General features: G+C 38.1%; 2 protein-coding genes across 2 annotated transcripts; both read left to right on the forward strand.

Moving 5' to 3' along the window:
• The first annotated feature begins 763 nt into the window (after positions 1-763).
• Positions 764-3723, forward strand: LOC101742840 (nuclear pore complex protein Nup214). Its single transcript, XM_012692005.4, has 2 exons — positions 764-1319; positions 1722-3723. Exons 1-2 carry the CDS (start codon positions 1308-1310, stop codon positions 3243-3245), a joined length of 1536 nt encoding a protein of 511 aa, XP_012547459.3. The 5' UTR covers positions 764-1307; the 3' UTR covers positions 3246-3723.
• An 11994-nt stretch (positions 3724-15717) lies between these two features.
• Positions 15718-17260, forward strand: LOC101741964 (RNA-binding protein EWS). The gene is made up of 2 exons (XM_004928163.4): positions 15718-15901; positions 16120-17260. Exons 1-2 carry the CDS (start codon positions 15881-15883, stop codon positions 17014-17016), a joined length of 918 nt encoding a protein of 305 aa, XP_004928220.1. The 5' UTR covers positions 15718-15880; the 3' UTR covers positions 17017-17260.
• Positions 17261-21719: the final 4459 nt, after the last annotated feature.

The following is a 21719-nucleotide window of genomic DNA, read 5'->3' on the forward strand; positions in this document are numbered from 1 at the left end:
GCGCAGGATGTGACTGTATTATCTTATTATACGGGCATAATGGAAAGCAAATATTTTTTTCGCAACTACACGCTAATAAAATAGACAAATAACTCACAGTCGAAAAGTTAAAGTTTATTTTTAATCATTCTTAACGCTAAATGCATTGTTTCGTTCACTTAAAAAACTTACAGTTCGATCAAACTATTCACTGACGTTCAAAAATGTCATTTCATACATTTCATGATTCAAAATATGCAGTTGGATTAGCGCCCCTAGGCATACGTAGGCAAACTTTCCAACTTCATACAACTTTGAGTTAACTTTTACGCTATCGAGAACGTTAAAAAACTCGCACTATGCACAATTTCACCTGTTATTAAAATTCAGTTCAATATAATAGTACAACCGCGAATGTTATCGATCTATCGCTAAAATCAAAAGCCATTTAGTCACTGTCGTGAACTTGACAGCAAAAAGTATTAAGCAAACAATGGTTGCAATGCAAACAATGTCTATGTATGTACAGCTCTCCACATATACATTAGCGCGCTTCCCATTGGGCGTACAAATTAGTTCGACTTGAATGAAAGTGCAATCGGATGTTGGTAATTCCATACACATTTTATCGTCTACTGTAAATTCGGTTTTTGTCTTTACTGTCTCATACGATGGAGGTCCTGATGGCACGTAGCCAACGATTCGGAGAGTAATATAACGAAGGCTGTAACACAAATTGTTAGGTAAATTAAAATTCAAAAAACGAAATACCTATATAGACCGATGATTAAACAAATCAATTTATAACAAACGACAGGCACGTTTGGACTGCAGCTATAATAGCAAAGGCTTTGTTTCATTTGGACACGAATAGTTAGATAAATTAAATTCAAAAAACGAATTAGAGACCGATAAATAAACAAATCAATTTACAACAACCGACAGGCACGTTCGCTGCCGTTATTGGACATCTGTTCCAGTAGGCACAGAAACCGTGAGCACTATGATGCAACGCTTCCGGTCTCTATTACCTCATTGTTGGGTTCGGAAGCTTAGTGGCTCGCTCCCATTCTTTCAGCCGGTGCAGTGAAAGGGTCCTCCGATACACTTTTACCCTTCCGATACCGCGTCCAAGGCGTCGGGTGCTCGCCACCGTTCGCTCTCTTATAAATTCGGTGAAAACACTGCGACATCACATTACAAATTCGGCGGCTGTACAAGTCAGCCGACCGATCGCTCGAGGGAAATATCTTCTCAAGTTGTTTATCAACTCTCGTATAGTGGTTTAGTTTCATCAACAAGACGCGAATACTAACTAAGCATCTAAAATGAAATTCACGGTGAGTGCGTGTTCCCTTGTGCTAGTAATGTTTTAATACAAGTGCAAAATGAAGTGTTAGTGTGACCGTTATACAGTTAAGCAGGCTTCACGCTGCAAATACCTGTTAGATAAATTTGGTTGATGTCAGCATTATGAGATTTGATGGATGATTGAGAAGAACTACCTGCGATTAGCATACGTATATAGATGTGTAAAGTAAAAGTGGAAAAGTGAAATCGATATATAGTAGGTTTCAATAATGATGAATAATACTGCGATGCGGGTCAAAATAAACTTGATTTCATTCATCTGTACTCGTCATTCCTGTTTTATAAAAAGTTATATAAAAAATATCAGAGCTGTGTAATTACGCAATATACTGTTTTTATTTTAGTATTATCACCGGTTTTTTTTGTTGCAGGTGGCATTCATCACTTTGTTAAGTTTATCGGCGCCATGGTCCATCCTAGCAAAAAGAGCCGACGATGTAAAGGATAAACGAGAAGCCCCTGCAAGCTATGTACATGGACTATCTTCATCAAGCTATGCATCTTCTGGACAGTCTCCGTCGAGCTATACATCTTCTGGACAGTCTCCATCGAGCTATACATCTTCTGGACAGTCTCCATCGAACTATGCGTCTTCTGGACACTCTTCAGCAAGCTATCAGCCATCATATCAAATCAGTACACAAAACTACCAACCAGCCACGAATTCGCATGGCGATGCCAGCTCTATTAATGTCGGAGCTGGATATAGTATTGGTGGAATAAAACCAAGCTTTAGTTACGATGGTCAAGGATCTGCTGGGCTTCAGTACGCATCTCAAGAGTATCCTGCTAATGGTCATGCCACTATTCAACTTGCTCCTATTACATTGCAACCCACTCATGGCGCAGGCGGTCTAGTATCTGGAGATATCTCCCAAATTATGAATCAACTGAGCCATAGTCTTAATTCTGGAGCTCTTTCCTTGCAACCATCCAACAGCGTTGCAGAATTCCACATTGGCGGTGAAGGCGGACAGGGTCAAGAGCTATCGCAGCCGCAATATACTTATGGTAAACTGCAGCAATATAATTTAGTTGGATCTTTGGGAGGCTCCCCGGCGCACTACGCATCTGGAGTGAAAGGTCTCAGTTCTTATGGTTCAACTGGACCAGTATTATTTCATCCATCCGAGTCTCAGTCTTCGCAATCCTCAGCTTTGACATACTCCGCACCTAGTTCAGGACATTCGGCCGATGAAGGAAGCTCTGCTTCTTCTAGCAGTGGAGGTCATTCTCTAGCCGGATTATCTTTCGGTAGCTCAGGACACCCCTTCGGCGCATCTTTGAAAAGCTATGGAGGTAATAATCTTGGTGCTAGTAAAACTCCCTTCACGCCATCAGTTTTCTTAGGATCATCTGTCCAAGGCGATTCCAGTCATGGGCTTTCTGCCGGGCCTGTAGCTTACAGTACGCCATCTTTCGCTGGCTTCCCTGGTGGTAACGCGGCTTTCACTTTCGGACCTGCTGCTAATGGACCCAGTTATCCAGGCTCTTTTGGTGGATTTGGAGCTGATTCTTCTAAGTTCCTCGCTCCAGCTTTTGGTTCCATTAAGAGTGAGGGTCTTGGTCATTCCTTAGATGGTTTGGCTTCATTCGGATCAGCAGGGCAGTTCGCGTCTCCACCCGGCACCACTTACGGTTTCCCAACAGCATCGTATCCCGCTGTAGCATCTCATTCCGCTAGTGCTGCCAGACCTTACTATGTCAGTACTCCAACGAAGCATTCACACAAAGGTTCGGGGTCCTCATTGAGTTCTCCTCACTCTGGTTCTAAGCACAGCTACGCAGGCCACAGTGGCTCTCGGTATTCTCCTAAAGACACCCACGGCGCTCACAGTGAGACGAGTTACAACACCATTAAATACAGCGAAGAACTGAAACCGCGTGTCCATTAGATCTCCGATATAGTTACTATTGAACGATTTCTTTTGTAAAATCTATCTGATATTGAAAATCGTTTGTGAGTTACGTTGAATGTTGCCCAGACAGAATATGCGGGTTTGTTTGGGTGAAAGTTTACCATTAGTATTAATTATTATTAGCGTTCGTTCTGCTAATTAACTGGGCTGCAATTATTTCGATTCTTGCCATCAATCGAGAGCCATAACTTTCCTTTTAGTATGGCATGCGTATGCGATTGCTTACATTTTAAAGTTGTTCGATTCGAAACGAGTTTGAAAGAACGAGCCATTAATATAATTATTAGGTGCATGTTTTAAATCACTAACCGCAATGCTGTTGGATTACTGTTACCAGCTACGATTCAATCGCCGTGAACCTTTGTAAATATTGATGTTAATTTTTAAGCAACTTATTTATTGTTGTAGTGTTAGACGTAAGATTGTTACTGTTTTCAATAAAATGTTTCACAAATATGATGTATTATTTTCATGTGGCGCACACTGAACACCTAATAGGATTGTATTTAGGGAAGATAAACTTTATGATTCGAAAAACAAGTAACGTGAATGTTTCTTTTGGAACACTACGATATGCAGAAACAATTTCGCTTGAAGGAAAGTTTTTAAGGAAATCGAATGAGTCTTGTCACGGCACACACAACACCACGAAAGCACACATATTACCTATAAATCTTTTAACCGTCAGAATAAGCTACCTTGTTTGTAAAACCAGACCGTTGGTAATGATCATGATCGTAGATTTCTTTGACCAAATAAAGCACTGGCTAGTTGAGTGAACATCGATACATTAGTGAAGACATTATCAAAACAAATTCAGTCTTATACGTATGAGAATTTTTTATAGTCAAACGTCAGCCGACAGACGCAAAGAATGTAAATTTGTAAGATTTCTTCTTAATCGTTTCACTCTTGACAGAGTGGTCGAGATCGTTTTTTAGGCTTGGGGGGAGTCAAGGCTATTCTGATGCACTAAGGGGTTCCCACCGCACTTTCTGATTTGGTCGGTCCAGCACATTGGAGTGTTTCCGTGCGGTCTTGTCCACTCTTCCTGTAAGATATAAATGATTGAAGTCTACCTGGCTATTAATTATAATAGGCTCAAATTTATTGGTAGCAGAACGCATTGTGGAACTATACGGGTGGTACCTACAAAGCTACTAATGCACACTAGGTATATTGTAACTAATTTGTATTTTGTCTTTTTTTGCCGCCAAGAAGTCACGTATACCAGTTTTTTTTAATGATCGAAGTATTACTGGTGGCCCGGAGGCCTTTCCAGTTTCACCAGGACAGTTGGGCGAGCAAGGCTCAACCAGGAGGGGTGGGATTTGCTAACAGCTGCCCGAGCGCCTTCGAAGGAGACCTAACAACTCAAGAGTAGCTGCTTCGCGAATGAATCTACTACCGAATCGGAATCGCGACCCGCTGAGAAGATCCGGCGAGACACTCAGCGGGCTGATGCATGGGTTAGGTTGCACTTCGAACTCTTTGCCGAGTTCGACGAGTACGGTTACCGGGATAGAGTTATTGGATCTGATGGATCCGTAAGGACGTGTCTAGGGCGACAACGGGCCTGCGTGAACAGGATTCGGGGAGTGTACCAGTTGTAAGGGTGGGCTAGTACTATACGATTGAAAGTTCTTCTTCATGTCTCAAGGTGGATGAAGGCATTCACGTTGTGATATTTATGAGCTTCGGTAATCACTTGACACCAGATGGACCTCGAGCTCATATAATAATGCAATACAATAAACAATGCAGTATTTACTGGAGGTATTTACTGGTAGGTGGTGGTCTTGTGCGCCCGCACGGGTAGGTACCAGCACTCTACCTATTTCTGCTGTGAAGCAGCAATGCGATTCGTTTTGAAGGGTGGGGCAGCCGTTCTGCTAAAATACTAAGACTTAAAACACATGTCTTAAGGTGGATGGCGGCATTTACGTTGTTGATATCCGATGAACGCTTAACACCAGGTGGGCCGTGAGCTCTTCCGTAAATCTTAGCAAAAAATATATAAAAAGAAAATACTACCCCGGTCCCCTGTTCTTCTTTATCGAAATAATAGTAACCTCCTATATTTCTGAATTTAGATCTTGAGAGACTTAACGGGTGGATATCATCATACTCCTGGTTGCTGTAGGAGACGAATCGCTCGACATTAGTGATGTGGGTGTGTTTGTGTGTGTGAAGGCAATTATGGTATTGAGAATTCAATATTGTTTCTGCGTATTGGTATTCACGTCGGTGGCCCGTATAATCGCCTATCGTGCGTGTAGGAGGTCCGTAAAATCGCCTATGTAGGTTAAAAAAACGTTGTAAAACACGCATCCAGCGAGGTGTTTCATTTCAGATACGGCGTTCGTGTTTACGATATGTGTAATCTCCGTGTTTGTCATGACACTCGTATGTATGTCGAAGTGATATAATTAACTCGCTACTAAGAAAGTATCGATTACGGAAGCCTAAAGTTGTGACGCTGAATAAAATTTTCAGCTAAAATTCACCTCGTTACGTAATTATCGAACATAACCGGGTCAGAGATTTATTTAGTAATCACTACGTGCTAGAAGACAATGAAATTGCGGGAGTCGGTTGTGATTGTAAAACGAATATCTACTGGATTTCCAAAATCTTTTGAGGATTTTGCATGTTTTGGTTTTGATTGCAAAAAAATGAATGTCTCGTTTGTACGGTTTGAGTTTATTGGTAAGTTGTACAGGTTTAGTGGTTGCGAGCGAGAGAAAATCGATATAAATAATTCGAATGACTTGGATGACAACTAGGGTTGCCAGATATCCCGTATTTTAGGCTTAGTTTAAAATGTCCCGACGCACAGTGGGTCGATTCTATGATTTTAGTGACTTAGGGACCAACTTTGTTTTTTTATAATTTTTTTTATGTAGATAGATAGAGCTCGTTAATCTCAATAATAATTGTTTTGGGCAAAAATTACAAAAACTTTATAGTTTGGTCAGAAAAATGTGTTTTGTGATTTTTTTGTATGGAGCGGGTCACATTAAATTAAATTCCTGCTAAGTACCGCGAGGTCCCGCTTTGAAACTTTATTTTCCTTATACCTTGTCTAGTCTACTATCATTTGATGCTATGAACATGTGCATAAAGTTGCAACTCTGCCAAATAAATGGATCGAAAAAAAATAATAAATACATAGAATAAAAACCTTTATATTTTTTTTCGTAAGTGCTTTTAAGTTAAATTTGATATGGATTAGTAAGTAAAAGCACGTAATGATACCCATAATTATATAATACCTAACAACAATACATTTAGTAGGTCTCTAATTATGCAATCTCTCTAAATATTATATATTTTGTTTCACCTTTCGATCTTTGGGTCAGAAGACGAAAGAAGATTGTGTAAAATATCCTCATTAGTCGACGTTCTACTTCTCATTCTTGAATAACATCTCTCTGTATATTTCCGAAAATCTTTATTGCGAGCTTCCGCTGCCTCTTCCGAGAGTTTACCTATACGAATGGCACCAAAGTTCTTCATTATTATATATCACTGCCATATGCCAACAATTTATGGATACTGGAAGGCATATATAATACCAGGGATATACATTAACATACAATTCTGCAGTATATCTAAAAAATTCCGAAAAATTGGAAACGCGCTCTCCAGATGCAACAGAGTGAAGAATCACGTGAAGCCTCTCTATTAAATCTTTACATATTCCTGTTATGCGGGCTGTTTCTTCTGCATCCCTGAAAAATCTTCTGGCAGTATTGCCATCATTGGTTGTTCCTACTCCTTGCTTGACAACATCTATAAGTAAACCGCATTCCTTTTTAAACGCTTGCTGTATAGCGCTCTTTCTGATTGATATTTTTTCTTTGTCATCCCCCCTTGCAACCTCATTTCTTGAAGTCCAAACGATAAGACGCAAACAAAAAAGTGTCATATAAAAAATAATCTCACAGGAAACTACATACGATGAAAAAATTGTGAAGTAATAAAATTATATTTACCGATATGAAGTAAGCACTCCATGCATCTTATCCAGGCATGTAAAGATGGCATTCCATACTGGAATATTTCTTCATTATTTTCTCTTTGATAAGCAAGTCACTCCAAAAAACTCTGACGGTTTTGCTTTGCAAATATCACAGACAGCAGAAAATGTTTCTGAAAAATATGAGGTTATTTTGCCGTCTATCATCATCATGTGCAATTGATGCTTAACTTCAACTTGTTTGATTTTTGATGGCTGAAGTCTTTCTATTTCTTCTGTTATGCTAACTTTTATAATTGTCACTGTTGACTGCGTTTCTTTTGTAAATTTAAACATTATTGGACGGCAATAAAAAGTTGATGAGGTCGTTTTCCCAAACAATTGTTCCATCAAATTTCTGAAGCCTTATAGGAACTAGATTGACCATGAAAATAGATGAATCATCAAACTCTGTTTCAGTTTTTTGTTTATAATTACTTTGACCTGGGGCTCTATCAAAGCCTATTTGCTTATAAGCAGTAGCTCTCTTGCAGAGTCCAAATCCGAAGTAATCACATCTAAAAGCCTATATAGCGCCAAGTTTAGTAATGCTTGCATTTTAATAGCAGCTCCTTCTTCAGTAATAATTACCTCGTCTTTCCCTGGATAACATTTGGTCTTTTCTTGCTTAATTTTATATTAAGAAGGGTATAAATCAGACCCATTTTCACTTGCTGCTTCTCTTAGGTGTATATACTGCCACTTAATTTAAGTGAAACTAATATTGCCTTATCGGGAGAATATGTACTACTTTTCACTTTACTTGTAATTAAATACTCATTAACTTTTTCTAGATCTTCGGGGTGATTTGACAAGTGGTTCATTATTTCTCCTACATCTTCATTTCTAGTGTTTCTCAAACTAGTAATTGTAGTAGCTTTCATTTCATCCGGGGATAACGAAAGCGATTGGTAAATTTGTTCAGTGCGTCTTCGTTTTTGCCTGGATCCCAATTCTTCAAAAGGTTTTCGAGGTGCAAAAATAGATGTCGAGGCTTCTGTAGTACATTTGAGGGTGGTACATTTTCAACATCTTCAGTATTAGAAATCTCGAGCCTTTCATGTGCAGTGTTGATAGCTTCAGGTATCATTCCTTCGGGCCAGTTTATTGCACATTCTAACCAATCACATTTTTTTCTTATAAACTGTGCTAACATGCGACTACTTCGTTTCCATATTGCACTTATATTTGAACAAAATTGCGTACTGAATTTTTGGAGTTTAACATTTTTCTCTTCGGTCACGTTTATTTGATTTTGTAGGAATTGAAAGAGTTTTTTATTATGAGACAGCGACTGTAGTTGCTCTCTTAAAATCATAAATAATCCTAAATTGTTAACAAAATTTTCAATTATAACGGAAACAGCAAGATCACAACGACAATCACGAGATGTTAGTAGTAGTACGAATAAACGAACACTAGTTAGTATATAATAAACATGGTCACTTTATACTTCCAGAGACAAACAAATGTTTACTATATTTTCTACTACCCAGTAATGGCTACTTAACTAATTATCCTTAAATAATGTTAACTATCTTAATAATTAGAGAGATTGCTTAATTAGAGACCTACTAAATGTATTGTTGTTAGGTATTATGTAATTATGGGTATCATTACGTGCTTTTACTTACTAATCCATATCAAATTTAACTTAAAAGCACTTACGAAAAAAAATATAAAGGTTTTTATTCTATGTATTTATTAATTTTTTTCGATCCATTTATTTGGCAGAGTTGCAACTTTATGCACATGTTCATAGCATCAAATGATAGTAGACTAGACAAGGTATAAGGAAAATAAAGTTTCAAACCGGGACCTCGCGGTACTTAGCAGGAATTTAATTTAATGTGACCCGCTCCATACAAAAAAATCACAAAACACATTTTTCTGACCAAACTATAAAGTTTTTGTAATTTTTGCCCAAAGCAATTATTATTGAGATTAACGAGCTCTATCTATCTACATAAAAAAATTTATAAAAAAACAAAGTTGGTCCCTAAGTCACTAAACTCACAGTATCGACCCACTGTGCGACGGGACTGATTCTGTCCCGTATTCGAACCGTATGATTATAATTGTATTAATTTTTATAAATATATTAAAATCGATAAAATTATGTTAAAACCGACTTGCTCCTCGGAGAAATATGAAAAAAAAATAATGTCACTATAATTTTGTTTTTAAATAAATCCCGGTTAAAAAACTAAATTCCCGTATTTTTTGCCTATTTAAGCATTTGTCCCTTATAGGCTGAAAAAATCTTGCAGCCCTAATGCGAACGGTAAATAGGTCAGCAGTTGCTCTACTCGTGTCAATGCAAAAGCTAGTTGTAAAAATTAGAAATGAAGTTTAAAAACTTTAAATAAACCGCTTGAATAGCGAATCGAACTGGACTAGACTAGATATTAATTTCATTTTTTTATTCTGTCAAGGCGAAGTTAATTAAAATTATTAAATGGTGATTTAAATCTTCAAGTTAGTCAGACGTCTAGAAGTCGAAGTCACGTTCACACATTCCGTTGCACACAAAGAAATATACCAAGCTAATGAAAGCGTGTTAAAAACATTATTATTTAGCTACTAAATATAAATATGTATTTAGATGACAGTGTTATAGCTCTGAAAGAATTAGAATGATCCACTAGGCGTTTTAAGCTTTAATTTCACATAAAACTCTTAAGTACTTACCTAACGACTCATTGTAAATAGGTACTTAATTAAAATAATAATAATAACTGGGAACAAATCACGCACGGTCATCCGACCCCAATTTAGGATTCCTTGTGATATGGGTATCAGAGACTGACAAATATACTTATTTTCGTTTAAATATATACATATTATTATACAGAGAATAAACACCTAGACAAAGAGCAAACAAACATGTTAAACACACGAATGTTTGTCCGAGGTGAGAATTATAGTTAATATACATAAATTAGTTATCGATAAGCAACTCAAGCACTCAACAATTCGCTTCGCTTCGATTCGTTTCTCATTGCACTTGTAGATGGCAGTAACATATTAGCAAAAAAAATATGTTCATTACAATTTTTTTTTTTAAAACTGCAGTTACTTTTGTTTTCATAAAAATATGTTCATCACAATTTTTTTTTGGGCCGCGTACCGAACCTCCTACGTGGTCCTCGCGCCTAAGGGGCGCACGGTGTATGTGGGACAGGTCCGCGACTGCGAGACCGCGGGCCCAAGGGTGTTTTCAGGGCGCTACTCACTAAACGACTCCCCTGCACTCTTCGCCTAAGCGTCCGATCCCCTCCGAGGTTAGAACCCGGATGAGGTAAGGGGGTTACCGCGGTCAGCACTACAACCAGACGGTGCAGCTCACCCCAAGGACGCCCAGCCGACGGAGCCTTCGAGGCGAATCGAAGGCTCTGAAACCTCGGCCGTCTCGGTACGGCAGCCCGTGAGGCCGCCCAGACGGTGCCGCTGGTCCAGAACTAGCCTGCCGGGTTGGGACGCGATACACTGCCAACCGGTTGCTCTTTCGTATCTACTTGGCGGCGCGCTAGAGTACTGGTAACGCGCCGCGCAGCCTCGACCCCCTTAGGTCGCCCTGTGACCTTCACTGGGGGGAGGCCCCAACCTACAGGGAGTAACATATTACCTATCCTACATTTTATTTTTAATTAAGGATTTTATAAATTTTCTGAAACCACAAATTGATAAAATTTTATCAATTTGTCTATCACAAATAAATACTTTTTTTTTTATTGCTTAGATGGATGGACGAGCTCACAGCCCACCTGGTGTTAAGTGGTTACTGGAGTCCATAGACATCTACAACGTAAATGCGCCACCCACCTCGAGATATAAGTTCTAAGGTCTCAGTATAGTTACGACGGCTACCCTACCCTTCGAACCGAAACGCATTACTGCTTCACAGCGGAAATAGGCGGGGTGGTGGTACCTACCCGTGCGGACTCCCAAGAGGTCCTACCACCAGTGATTACGCAAATTACAATTTTGCGGGTTTGATTTTTATTACACGATGTTATTCCTTCACCGTGGAAGTCAATCGTGAACATTTGTTGAGTACGTATTTTATTACAAAAATTGGTACCCGCCTGCGGGATTCGAACACCGGTGCATCGCTTCATACGAATGCACCGGACGTCTTATCCTTTAGGCCACGACGACTTTTAAGCTTCTATGATTTATTATTTTTTTAATTTTCTGTGTTTAGTTGTACTATAATTAAATGCCTTAACTTTAACAACATACAAGTTTATGGGCATCCGGTACAAGATGTCGCTAGTTTGCATACAAAAAAATATTTGTGTTAAATTATCGCAGATTCAGGCCTCAGGTGAGAATTGAACCCATTGAACCCACTGAACCTCGGCGCAAGTAGCAACAGTCAGAGGCGTTAATTAATGCACCACTTGCAGTTACTTTGTGAGATCTCTAAATGAGTCGACGTGCTCATTGAAGTCGGGTCAAGTCGGGTGCTTAGTGTTTACTAGAGTTCGCAGGCATCACAGTGTGACCACAACGATAAATCTTGAAGTCGAAGTTTCAATTTAGCTGTACAATGACCGTGTCAAATTAGAAAGCACGTATGCGACGCTGCGTAGGGAAGTGGTAGTGTCCCCTTGTAGTTTATACATTCCTAGTCCAACGTCCATACGCCTCCAACTCATAGGCGGAAGTCCGGTGATTACGTCAATCGACAGGGTATCCGTCAATGCGGTTCATTTGAGACACGACACGAGTTAAAAAAGACCAGCGACCTTCATGTAACTCCAGTAACTCCTTTTAACGTTCTCGATAGCGTAAAAGCTAACCCAATTGTATATGCAGTTGGAACAGCGCCCCTAATGGCAAACGTACGCAAACGATCCCATTCCATAAAAATGAAAGATGTGGTGTCGTGGGACACCAGGTAGGAACGAATTTCCTTCGGCTAATGTAGAATCGACACAATTTGCAAAAAAAAAACGTGCTCAATTTTATGTAGGTTTTCTTGATTTTTCTCTTAAATTTTGCTGATTAGTTTTTATTTAAGTGCAGGAAAGTATGTAAAAGTAAAAGAAAGAGGGAGAAAGAGAAAGGTATTATACACTACTCGCTTGTGTATGCGACTGTCGCGCCTGTAACGGTTTTATTCCACGCACTTTTTTCCACGGATTTTTTCTTACGGTTTTACTATCACATTTTTTTCAGTTCGGTCGCGCAGCAAAATCCCTATCCCCTCCAAGCCTGCCGTAAGGAACTTCGTTCCAAAAATATGAGCTAACTTTTACGCTATCGAGAACGTTAAAAAACTCGCACTAAGCACACAGCAAGGCAGCTGGTCCACATTAAAATGATTGTTATTGTAAAATGTGTCATTAAACATATAAAAAACGCGATAAAGAGTTATTTAACCGTAATAGTTATTTAATCGTGAACAAACATAATAGTGTATGTAATGAACAGACAGACTGGTTGTCGAATGCATAAGAATGAGTAATTCCGTACATTGTGTAAACTGTTGCTCAATATCTTCGTTCACGGTCGAGGGGACACGTGGAAGAGTGCTTACTTCCGAATTTGTCTCATTGTGTAACTTCTTGAGTTTTTTTTTGCACGATAGTTTTTTTTTTTTAAATGGTTTACTGGGAACATTAACTATGTGAGATTACGATTTAGTGCTGTTTTTTTTTAATTAGCGTCATTAGAATAAATTAGCACGTTCAATAGTGGCAGGGCTTCTTGTGAGCCGTACCTTTGCCATTTATTTTTATATTTTTGCGCGAAAACCTTTGCATAGTGTTCAAGTGTTTGATCATGCGTCTCACGATCGTATGTCTCATCTTGTTCCCAAGTTTTTTCTAGAAATCACTAAATTGATGAGTGTTCACGGTTGACTTTCTATTCATGACGTATGTTCGGACTATGGTGACCTTTTTATAGATTCTGCTGATTTTCTGGAATATCTGGAGAACACGAATAATCCGAGAAATTTGGAGTTTGCCTAATAAGTCTCCGTGGTCTAAGATCAATTTATGTATACTTAGAATGCCTTTCCTTTTTTTTAGTCGTGAGATTTTGTTATAAGCGCCATCTTACGATACTTGGATGAAGCGAAATAGAAAGATGATGTGACTAATCCCTCTTTTCTGAGTGTTAATTCCAATATTTCTAACGTGTCTAAAATATAAATAAAATTTTAATCACTAGATAGAGCTATTAACTGTTATTGTTCCTGGTGACAATTATTGTCATACCATAATTAAAAATACGCGGAAAGAGTGTTAATGTTGTAAATGATCTGTATGTTTTTTTTTATTGACTAGCTTGGTCGGTGGCGGAGTAGTTAGTGCCACTGATTGCTATGTCGCGGGTTCTATTCCCAGGTCGGGCAAACATTTGTGTGATGAACAGGCTTTTTTGCTCTTTGTCTGGGTGTTTTTTAACTATGTATTTATCTATTTAAACGTATTTAAATATGTATAATAGTCTCTGGTTCCCATAGTACAGGAAATTCTATTTTGGGGTCAGATGGGGTCAGATGGAGTCTTGATTACTGGTGGTAGGACCTCTTGTGAGTCCGCCTATTTCTGCCATGAAGCACTAATGCGTTTCGGTTTAAAGGGTGGGGCAGCCGTTGTGACAATACTGAGACCATAGAACTATATCCCAAGGTGTGTGGCGCATTTACGTTGTAGATGTCTATGGGCTCCAGTAACCATTTAACACGAGGTGGGCTATGAGCTCGTCTACACATATACAAGCAATAAAGAAAAGATGACCGTGTGTGACTTGTCCGCTTATTTATTATAGTACTAGTTATTTATTATAAATATTCGTTATTGTTTATATAAATAGGTAATGTGCTCGCAGCCCATCTGATCTTGTGTGGTTACTGGACGTTATAGACATAATAAGGTAAACGCTGCCCCAACTTCTAGACATGGAGTCGGATTCAAAAAGTGTCAATTGTATTGTATAAAAGCTATCTGATCTTACAAACCGCATTCGCAAAATGTTGGAAGAAAACAGAGCGGGGTCAAAATTCAACACTGTTTTAAATTTACATTTCAATCATCCTTGTATTCTTTAGTGAGGTAATATAAATAGATATCCTTTGTTAAACGTTGTGACATAGCTCACTAAACAAATTAGAATAATGTATATGTATTTTTTGGAGATCAATTTTTATTTTGACCTAATCATTTTTATGGAGTTAATTGTCTACTCGATTAATAGATAAGAGTTCGTGTTTTGAGTAGATATTTATAAATAGCAGTGTTGCTTCAACGTAAGATACTAATTTCATGATATATAGTTTCTCAAACATCTCTGGTATTCCAGAACTTAAATTTAAAGCTACTTCTCTTGTTAATACGTAAATCTGCACTGTAAAGAACCAAATCTAGTCTGGCTTATTTGTTTCTAGACCAGTCTAGAAAGCGTTAGTCTGTGTTGTACCTACAATAGTAGATAGATAATCCCGCTCTCAGTCAAAGAGGTCGAAACAAGTTGTAACATAATAGCCATTCAATTCCTATACAGTTAAAGTCACACGTGAGACAATCGATTTGATTGCGGAAGTAAATATTATTAGTGAAAGGATTTGACTATTGTTTATAAGTTAATTTACTCATTTGTCTATTTTTTTTAAAATGCGCAATTTCAAGAATTGTTTTTGTTTTATTGTATTTTTAATTTATTCAAAATTTCGAAATCGTCGTGGCCTAACGGATAAGACGTCCAGTTCATTCGTGTTAATTGATGCACCGGTGTTCGAATCTCAGGCAGGTACCAATTTTTCTAATGAAATACGTACCTCCACAAATGTTCACGATCGATTTCCACGGTGAAGGAATAACATCGTGTAATAAAAATGAAACCCGCAAAATTATAATTTGCGTAATTACTGGTGGTAGGAACTCTTGTGAGTCCGCGCGGGTGGGTACCACCACCCTGCCTATTTCTGCCGTGAAGCAGTAATGCGTTTCGGTTTGAAGGGTGGGGTAGCCGTTGTAACTATACATGAGACCTTAGAACTTATATCTCAGGGTAGGTGGCGCATTTACGTTGTGGATGTCTATGGGCTCCAGTAACCACTTAACACCAGGTGGGCTGTGAGCTCGTCCACCCAACTAAGCAATAAAAAAAAACAGTTCGAGTTTCATTCAGCAAAAAATCAAACTTGACTCTGAAAGTTGAAAGTAATAGATACCATATTTATAGAAGATCTAACAATAATCGTTTCGTACTAACACTCTTCATAGATGATTTATTTCCCTTTAGCATTTAAAATCTTGAGTCCAATCTTGAGTACATGTTGCAGTCAATGCGGCATATTTCCTTATGCGTGCAAAGGAAGTTCGTAATCTTGTAGAAACTGGATACGTACGTGTCCGATACAGGACAAAGACCTATCCGGCGGTCACTTCCCTCGACCAATATCCGAAGCACGAGGAAAGTGGTTTCATGCACGTTCTTATAAATACGTTAACTTCGATACTGTCTTACACTTTTCCGAACGGTTTCAAACATACAACACTTTTCCTTGTAAAACGTAATAGTACCGTTCAGTAAAATAGTAGTGAATTTTTTTATTGTATCGCGTAACATTATGGCAATAAGGAAACTGTTGGTGAGCATCATTGTTGTGTTTACGTTAATGAGTTTCGGTATCTGCAATCCGAACATCCACTATTGATCGCTATCATGTTTCACTATTTCTTTTATCCGTTGAGAATCCAGACTTTAAGTTAGTAACTATACAGATTGATTGATTGTTAGAATTCAACGCTTGCTTGTTTAGCAATGATGAATTGTCCGTTGTTCATTCTCTATATTTTTTTCATTCAGATAATCATCACTTTCGCTGCGCTGGTGTGCTCAAGCGAAATAGAAGATGGTGAACACAAGAAGAGAGGAGTGAAAGGAACAGCGTTGAATTCAGTTTCAACAAGCGCTCAGAAACCGGACTACACATACAGTATTTACACTCAGAATCCTAGTACGCAGAGTGCTACGTCAAGCCAGGCATACCAAAATCAAGTGCCAAATTCGTACTATCCCAGCCAGGGTAGCAGTCAGTATTACACATCAGGGAATTCGCAAGCAGATACATCGCAAACATATCCCGCGCAGTCACAAGTCAATGCTACACCCCAACAAGGCACATCCCACTACTTGCCTATAAACTATGTTCCAAGTCCTGGATACCTAAGTAGATATCAAGTCGCGCCGAGTAAAACACCAAGCAACGCGCAAGTAGCTTTCGTTCCACAACCAAATCATTATCCGCAACAGCAAATTTTCGCATTCCCTCAAATACCTCATAGCTACTTTTCGCCGAACACAGCTAATCAGGTGCATCCTCATCATAATGCGTTCGTTAGTCAAATCCCACAATTTAACTATCAACCGTTGTCACTAGGATCATTATTCGGGCACCCTTCAGGCACGGTAGTCCTGGGTCAGTCCAGTCAACCTGCACACAACAATCTTTTGTACCCGAATCCAGTTCAGAATTACTTTACTCCGGCTTCTCAGTCTAATCAATATTCACAAAGTAAATATTCATCGTATGGCTCTCCAGTGCAATCGGAATATGACAAAGTCCAAGGCGCTTTAGCCCAAACGAAAGAAGAAAATGAGATTGTGACACAGAATACTGAATACGCCGGTACATCCGATCCGAATTCAAGTTACAAGAATTCTTATAGCGGCCGTTCTGCTTATGCCAAATTGTCACAATAACTATTAATTTAATATTACATTATATGCATGCGAAACGTTTCAAATAATAACAATATGGATATTGAAACGAGAAACGAAGATGAGAAAAAGTAGTTTTTAGTGGCCATTTTAAAAAAACATCAAGACTTTTTAATTTAAGTATGAATATAGCCAAATACGGTAATTGTTATATTTTGTCACAATATAGTAAAAATTTTGTATAGCAGCTGCGTTGATGTTATTTAATAAAGGTTTTACGAGGAGACGAATGTTTTCTTACTTAAAATTCTCAAGTTATTTCAAAACGAACATTAAGCTATTTTTATAAATTTATTTTAACATTGATTAGATCTAGTTTTTTAACAAACGTCGGCCATGGCTAAAGCATCTCTTGTCACGACATCCACGAAACTTGCGTCACAACGTAAGTGATCTAACAAATTTTACACATAATAAATAATTAGATTATATCAATAACGCGGACATGCTGTTAATAAATTGAAGAAACCGCTCGTTTTGATGGATGTGAGAACGGAATTTCGTAGTGTTTAAATATTACGTAAGGAATATCCAGTTAATAACATCGAAGATGGACAGTGAAAGGGAGCGCGTGCTAACTGAACTTAAATTATTTTATTTGTATCACTTAAGTGATGCGCAACCGTTTACGACTAGTCCTATGAAAACGTCATCAGAAGATTTACGAAGAGCCTCCAGCAATAAAGAGGAATTAAACTTTTAAAATTTAATTAGACTGTGCCGAGGTTTTGGTTGCGAAACCCAAATGTTTTGGTATCATATAGATTAGTCAATTTGTAGTATAATTTGGGCTTGAGAATGAAATTTACTAAGACATGTTATGCTTCATTACTAATTTATTATATAAAGTTGTGTAAACTTCTTAATAGTATACTAGATGTAGCAATAATTATCCTTTGAATTTTTGTTGTAATTTAAACTAGCTTATGCACTTTTTAAAATGTAAATATATGTATGTAGGAATGCCGCATGATAGCATCCTTTGTTTCGTCGAAAACAATTACTTTAAATCAATAGTAAAGTACATATTATTGCACATTATTTGTTAAGGTTCGATTATTTTTTATTGTGGCTACTAATTTTTAAAGGTTCAATTTACGGAGCATTAGTGGTGGCATTTTTTGCGAGTTTTTTTTTTGTGGCCTATCTATCTGCCAGTAGCCTCCAGGGACTATACTGGTTTCGCCATGACTGGTGGGCGAGTGGGCCTGAATCTCGGTCTGAAAGATCTTTCAAACATCTGCCCTAGCCAGAGCAGAGCATTGGTTCGCTGAATCTACCACCAAGATTATAATTATCGTTCTTGATCACAGCCCTTATTGTGAGAAGCGCTTCAGAGAAATTCAAGATTTTTTTTTATTGAATAGTTGGAATTGAATAGAAAAAAAACAGAAATGAGGAGATTCGCAGGAAAACCATGGTAACCGACATAGCCCAAAGGATTGCGACACTGAAGTGGCAGTGGGCAGGACACATTGCTCGCGGAACGGATGACCGGCCAGAAGGTTCTTGAGTGGCGACCGCATACTGGAACACGTAGCGAGGATAGGCCTTCCAAAAGGTGGGCCGACGACCTATTGAGGTTCGCGGGGATCCGCTGGATGCAGGCAGCGCAGGACCGGTTTTTGTGGCGAGGCTTGAGGGAGGTCTATGTCCAGCAGTGGACGTCCATGGGCGGATAGCATAGAATACAATAGTTGGAACGAGCTCACAGCTTATTTGGTGTTAAGTAGTTATCGGAATTTTTACCAGAAGATCTTCCATCCAGCATGTGAAATTTCTAGGCAGATTGACGCTCGATTTGTTATCATTTGGATCTTGCAGATATGCAAGCTTAGCTTGAAAATGTCATTAGTGCGATTCATGCATTTGTCAAATATCTTCCGTTTTACGGTGGCAATCGCTACAGAGCTTATAAGCATGATAATGTGTATGGCGTCATCTACCCTGACATGAAATGAAACAAAGTACTAATTGTACTACATAACAAAAGTCCCTACTTTCAAACTAAATAAATAATTTCTTTGCGGCAGTAATAGGGAGAGAGGTGACGCCCATGCGTGCGCTTTTATAATTCGATCTACCCTCCATTAAGAAAGAAAGAAGATTGAAAGCAAACATGCTTTTTTTTAATTATTACACTTCACTTAATATTTACAATGGCGGCCTAATTGCTAAAGGCATTCTGTACCAGTTAACCAAAGGTAGTGCAGAATAAATAAGGGTAGGTGCATTGAAATATAAATTAAATTACAAATACATATAAAAAACACATACATACCATATGTAAGTGTAAATATATACGTACACAAATACATCTACATATACATATATGTATAAGTATATAGTGTGTACAATATTTTTAGGCTTATGCAACCGACGATTATTTCCCTAAGTAATTTTAACACGTAATTCAGTAATGTACTGATCTTAATCTCAACCATTTGAAATTACCAGAACTGCTTGGCAGAAAGCAAATGGCTATTCAACTGTTTTTGGTATGAGTTATATCAATCACACGGTGCGGTGATTGATTTTGATTTAAATAACCTTTGCTTATCTGATAGAAAACGATTCCAAGTGTCATTTTTGTTGTAATTTAAACTAGCTTATGCACTTTTTAAAATGTAAATATATGTATGTAGGAATGCCGCATGATAGCATCCTTTGTTTCGTCGAAAACAATTACTTTAAATCAATAGTAAAGTACATATTATTGCACATTATTTGTTAAGGTTCGATTATTTTTTAATGTGGCTACTAATTTTTAAAGGTTCAATTTACGGAGCATTAGTGGTGGCATTTTTTGCGAGTTTTTTTTTTGTGGCCTATCTATCTGCCAGTAGCCTCCAGGGACTATACTGGTTTCGCCATGACTGGTGGGCGAGTGGGCCTGAATCTCGGTCTGAAAGATCTTTCAAACATCTGCCCTAGCCAGAGCAGAGCATTGGTTCGCTGAATCTACCACCAAGATTATAATTATCGTTCTTGATCACAGCCCTTATTGTGAGAAGCGCTTCAGAGAAATTCAAGATTTTTTTTTATTGAATAGTTGGAATTGAATAGAAAAAAAACAGAAATGAGGAGATTCGCAGGAAAACCATGGTAACCGACATAGCCCAAAGGATTGCGACACTGAAGTGGCAGTGGGCAGGACACATTGCTCGCGGAACGGATGACCGGCCAGAAGGTTCTTGAGTGGCGACCGCATACTGGAACACGTAGCGAGGATAGGCCTTCCAAAAGGTGGGCCGACGACCTATTGAGGTTCGCGGGGATCCGCTGGATGCAGGCAGCGCAGGACCGGTTTTTGTGGCGAGGCTTGAGGGAGGTCTATGTCCAGCAGTGGACGTCCATGGGCGGATAGCATAGAATACAATAGTTGGAACGAGCTCACAGCTTATTTGGTGTTAAGTAGTTATCGGAATTTTTACCAGAAGATCTTCCATCCAGCATGTGAAATTTCTAGGCAGATTGACGCTCGATTTGTTATCATTTGGATCTTGCAGATATGCAAGCTTAGCTTGAAAATGTCATTAGTGCGATTCATGCATTTGTCAAATATCTTCCGTTTTACGGTGGCAATCGCTACAGAGCTTATAAGCATGATAATGTGTATGGCGTCATCTACCCTGACATGAAATGAAACAAAGTACTAATTGTACTACATAACAAAAGTCCCTACTTTCAAACTAAATAAATAATTTCTTTGCGGCAGTAATAGGGAGAGAGGTGACGCCCATGCGTGCGCTTTTATAATTCGATCTACCCTCCATTAAGAAAGAAAGAAGATTGAAAGCAAACATGCTTTTTTTTAATTATTACACTTCACTTAATATTTACAATGGCGGCCTAATTGCTAAAGGCATTCTGTACCAGTTAACCAAAGGTAGTGCAGAATAAATAAGGGTAGGTGCATTGAAATATAAATTAAATTACAAATACATATAAAAAACACATACATACCATATGTAAGTGTAAATATATACGTACACAAATACATCTACATATACATATATGTATAAGTATATAGTGTGTACAATATTTTTAGGCTTATGCAACCGACGATTATTTCCCTAAGTAATTTTAACACGTAATTCAGTAATGTACTGATCTTAATCTCAACCATTTGAAATTACCAGAACTGCTTGGCAGAAAGCAAATGGCTATTCAACTGTTTTTGGTATGAGTTATATCAATCACACGGTGCGGTGATTGATTTTGATTTAAATAACCTTTGCTTATCTGATAGAAAACGATTCCAAGTGTCATGTTTTTGATTTCCGAAGTCTACGCTTTTTTTCCCAAGATTTATTTCTCTTGTGTGTATAGGTTCAGTGAGTATCGAATAGCAAAATTTTATACTAGTGGACGTAAGTAGGAGAATGAGAAGTTGAATAAATTTAACACACAGCTTGATTACGAAATGTTTTTAATGTTTCGAGATTTATTTAAATTATTACTTTTTCGATTAGTACGTCTTGTAATGATTTATTGATATGAACGTGATATGTGCCTCTATATCTAAGTAACGGAATTTTTCAAGGTAGTTCTAACATCAAAATGTCTGAATAACTTAAAAACTCATAATAATAAATAGATTAACAGATCAGGATCATCACTGACCGATGCGTGTTTAAGTTATGGGTTGGTCAAATGCTTTTAGAAAAGTAAACGAATTTATT

This window comes from Bombyx mori, chromosome 18, assembly GCF_030269925.1.
Source record: "Bombyx mori chromosome 18, ASM3026992v2".
In the NCBI taxonomy this organism is placed as follows: Eukaryota; Metazoa; Arthropoda; class Insecta; order Lepidoptera; family Bombycidae; genus Bombyx; species Bombyx mori.

Excerpts from the sequence above, each read along its gene's own strand:
- LOC101741964 (XM_004928163.4), top strand. The coding sequence starts at position 15,881 with ATGGCAATAAGGAAACTGTTG. Across the intron at positions 15,902-16,119 it reads TGGCAATAAGGAAACTGTTG|ATAATCATCACTTTCGCTGC; the intron begins GTGAGCATCATT and ends TTTTTCATTCAG.